The sequence below is a fragment of the Nansenia antarctica genome, assembly GCF_963989245.1.
Source record: "Nansenia antarctica genome assembly, chromosome: 15".
NCBI lineage: Eukaryota > Metazoa > Chordata > Actinopteri > Argentiniformes > Microstomatidae > Nansenia > Nansenia antarctica.
Window position 1 is genome coordinate 22,064,044 of NC_137685.1, and position 2,614 is coordinate 22,066,657.

The 2,614-nt window shown below is 44.3% G+C and overlaps 1 protein-coding gene across 1 annotated transcript in view; it reads right to left on the reverse strand.

The window, feature by feature from the left end:
• Positions 1-2,063, reverse strand: part of cacna2d2a (calcium channel, voltage-dependent, alpha 2/delta subunit 2a) — a gene marked incomplete at both ends in the record, with an annotated part of 202,727 nt that extends 200,664 nt beyond the window's left edge. Inside the window, 1 exon segment of the mRNA XM_080545882.1 lies at positions 1,939-2,063. Coding sequence (XP_080402008.1) covers positions 1,939-2,063 — 125 coding nt within the window.
• Positions 2,064-2,614: the final 551 nt, after the last annotated feature.

The window sequence follows — 2,614 nt, forward strand, 5'->3', positions numbered from 1 at the left end:
CATAAATCCAGCTCTGGTCCAACACACTCAGCGCTTGCGGCTATAATTTGGTTCCGTTATTTTCCTACCTCCTCAAAGATAACAGTCGCCACTCCTCAGCCGGTAATTTGTGAAAAAAAATGCTAATAATATCGCATTAAATAAGGAAGATGCAGGGTAGGCCTACAGAATATGAGTTTGAATATTGTATGTTGTTGCTTTGCGCATTAGGCTAATTTGTATTTATTTATTTGCAAGATTACCGAGCACAACTCTAATCTTGCAACCATGTACTTAAAGAGAAGGAAATAGATTTGGGATTAGGCCTACCAAATGGATCGGAGGGGGGAAAAAGTGTCCCTAAAAAATCTAATTAAACAACGTTCGAGGACTCAACTCATTGACCGTTATCCAGTGATCAGACTCTATACGTAATAGGCTTAATAGCCTAACACATGCACACATTCGGAGCAATAGGTTATAATGTTGTTAATAATCAAGCAAATGACGCACACATCTGGATAATCGTTCTATGTGTTTGCAGATTGATTTAGCCTAATCCACGGGACAGATTGGGTAACCCTGACCCCGACAAAAGCAGCATCTCAGAGAGAGAAGAAGTGGGGTCGGACTGGGAGCGTCGGATAGACCAATGTTGACAAGTCCCTTGAAGCAAGAGTAAAAAAGAACTACCGAGATCAGGCTTTTCTAAAAGAGAAATATAGATTAATCATACCTCACCAAACAATTCAAGCTCGATAGCTTTACGCTTTAAATATCAGTTCAGAATTAGAAAAAATGTGAACATAGCCTACAGTTTTAAAAAGCATATTGTGTGTGAAACACACATGTTTCAAATGTTTGCACCCCCCAAAAATTAAAACATCTTTCAATGCATCTTCATAATGATTTTAATATGGCAGAAAGGCTTTGCAGCTTATAGCCTTCATTATTATGAAATACTCTATTACAACGAGTAGTGACCTCATGAAAAAACATTCAGAAAGTTGATGCATGCAACGAGATTAACACAGTTAAATATTTCGGGATAATCGACCACTAAAACGGTACTATTATCCAACAGACTAAAGGCTTATTTCTGGAATATCTAGGTCATTATTTTCATGGTCTGAGAAATATTCGTACACAATCCATGTCAATAGTTAATACTTCTTCCTCCGGCGAAAGGCGCGTGCCACGGCGCAACGGGAGGGCAGGAGATTTTGGAGACCCTCGGGGGCACTCTCCCCCCCGTGGCTATTTGCTTCTTATCGTGCCAGGGCTTTCTGATGTATATGCTTTAAATTCATCAAATAAATACAAATCTCCCCAGGCCAAGGGCAATGTGGACAGTCTTGATCAAACAGAGAGTTTGTGTGTTAGCCTGCATGACTTTACTGGGAGCGAAGTAGCGGCTATGACCCACGCGTATTTATAAGCTCGTCAATGCGTGTAGCATGCTTTGCTTCCCTTATGAAACCTTATGGAAATAGCCTATTCCAGACACCCGCGATGGCGTTATATAAAATGCATGTTATCTAATTCCTAGTGCACGTTTCAACCGATTATTAATTGAACGCCCGGCTTTCTAATTCGAAGCACCTGTGCATTGTGATTCGAGTACAGGTTACATCCATCCATGCACTTGACATCAGATGTAGGTTAACCAAACCGAAAACAAACACAAACCGATATTGTCATAATAACCAACAACAACAACAGTCACAGAGCGCATATTTGCACCGTCGCTAGTCTCCGCATTCACAGACTGTGAATGAAACTGCGTTTGTGTTCCAACATCAGGGACATCACATCGCACCTTGGTAAACACACAGCGAGGCTATGGGGCCACCTGTCCTGTCCCGGTGTCTGCGCTCTCTCTCTCTCTCTCTCTCTCTCTCTCTCTCTCCCTTCCATCCCCGCTTCATCATTCATTCACCCCCCAAACCCGTTACTTACGTGTAGTGTTGGGGAAAGCGCAGGCTCCCCGTGGCCGGCGACGAGACAGAGCTGATGATCAGGATAGTTTGGATCGAGAACAGACAGGAGAAGAGACCGTAGGACTGAGACACGCAGATCGCCATTTTCCATTAAATATTCAACAAACTGGGGGTAAATAGAGAAGAGAGCCGTCTCTCAGGCTACAGCCGAGCTTAGAATAAACGCTGAGCGCTCCAGGAAAAGTGTGTCGGTTGTAGGTTGATGATGTCGAGGGGCTGTGCAATCTCAATCTGAAAGCAGCACAGAGGATTGGCAGCTCCGAGACAGGCGGTGAGAAGACTCACAGATGCATTGACGCTGCTGCCGCCGCTGGTGCTGCTGTGCCTTATTTGCGCGCCTCGCTCTCCTCCCTCCCTCCCTCTCTCTGCCTTGCACATTTGCTCTCCTCCCTCCCTCCCTCTCTCTGCCTTGCACATTTGCTCTCCTCCCTCCCTCCCTCTCTCTGCCTTGCACATTCGCTCTCCCCTCGTTCGCTCTCCAATGGAATAAACTATAAGAACAATATTCCATTTGTTCATTTGTTTTAATGAAATGACTCTGCGAAATGACAATAATCAAACAAGTCCTGAGCAGGGCGAATGCAGGTGTAAACATTAGAACAGTAGTCTATCTAATTCCCTTTCCGGTGCGTGCA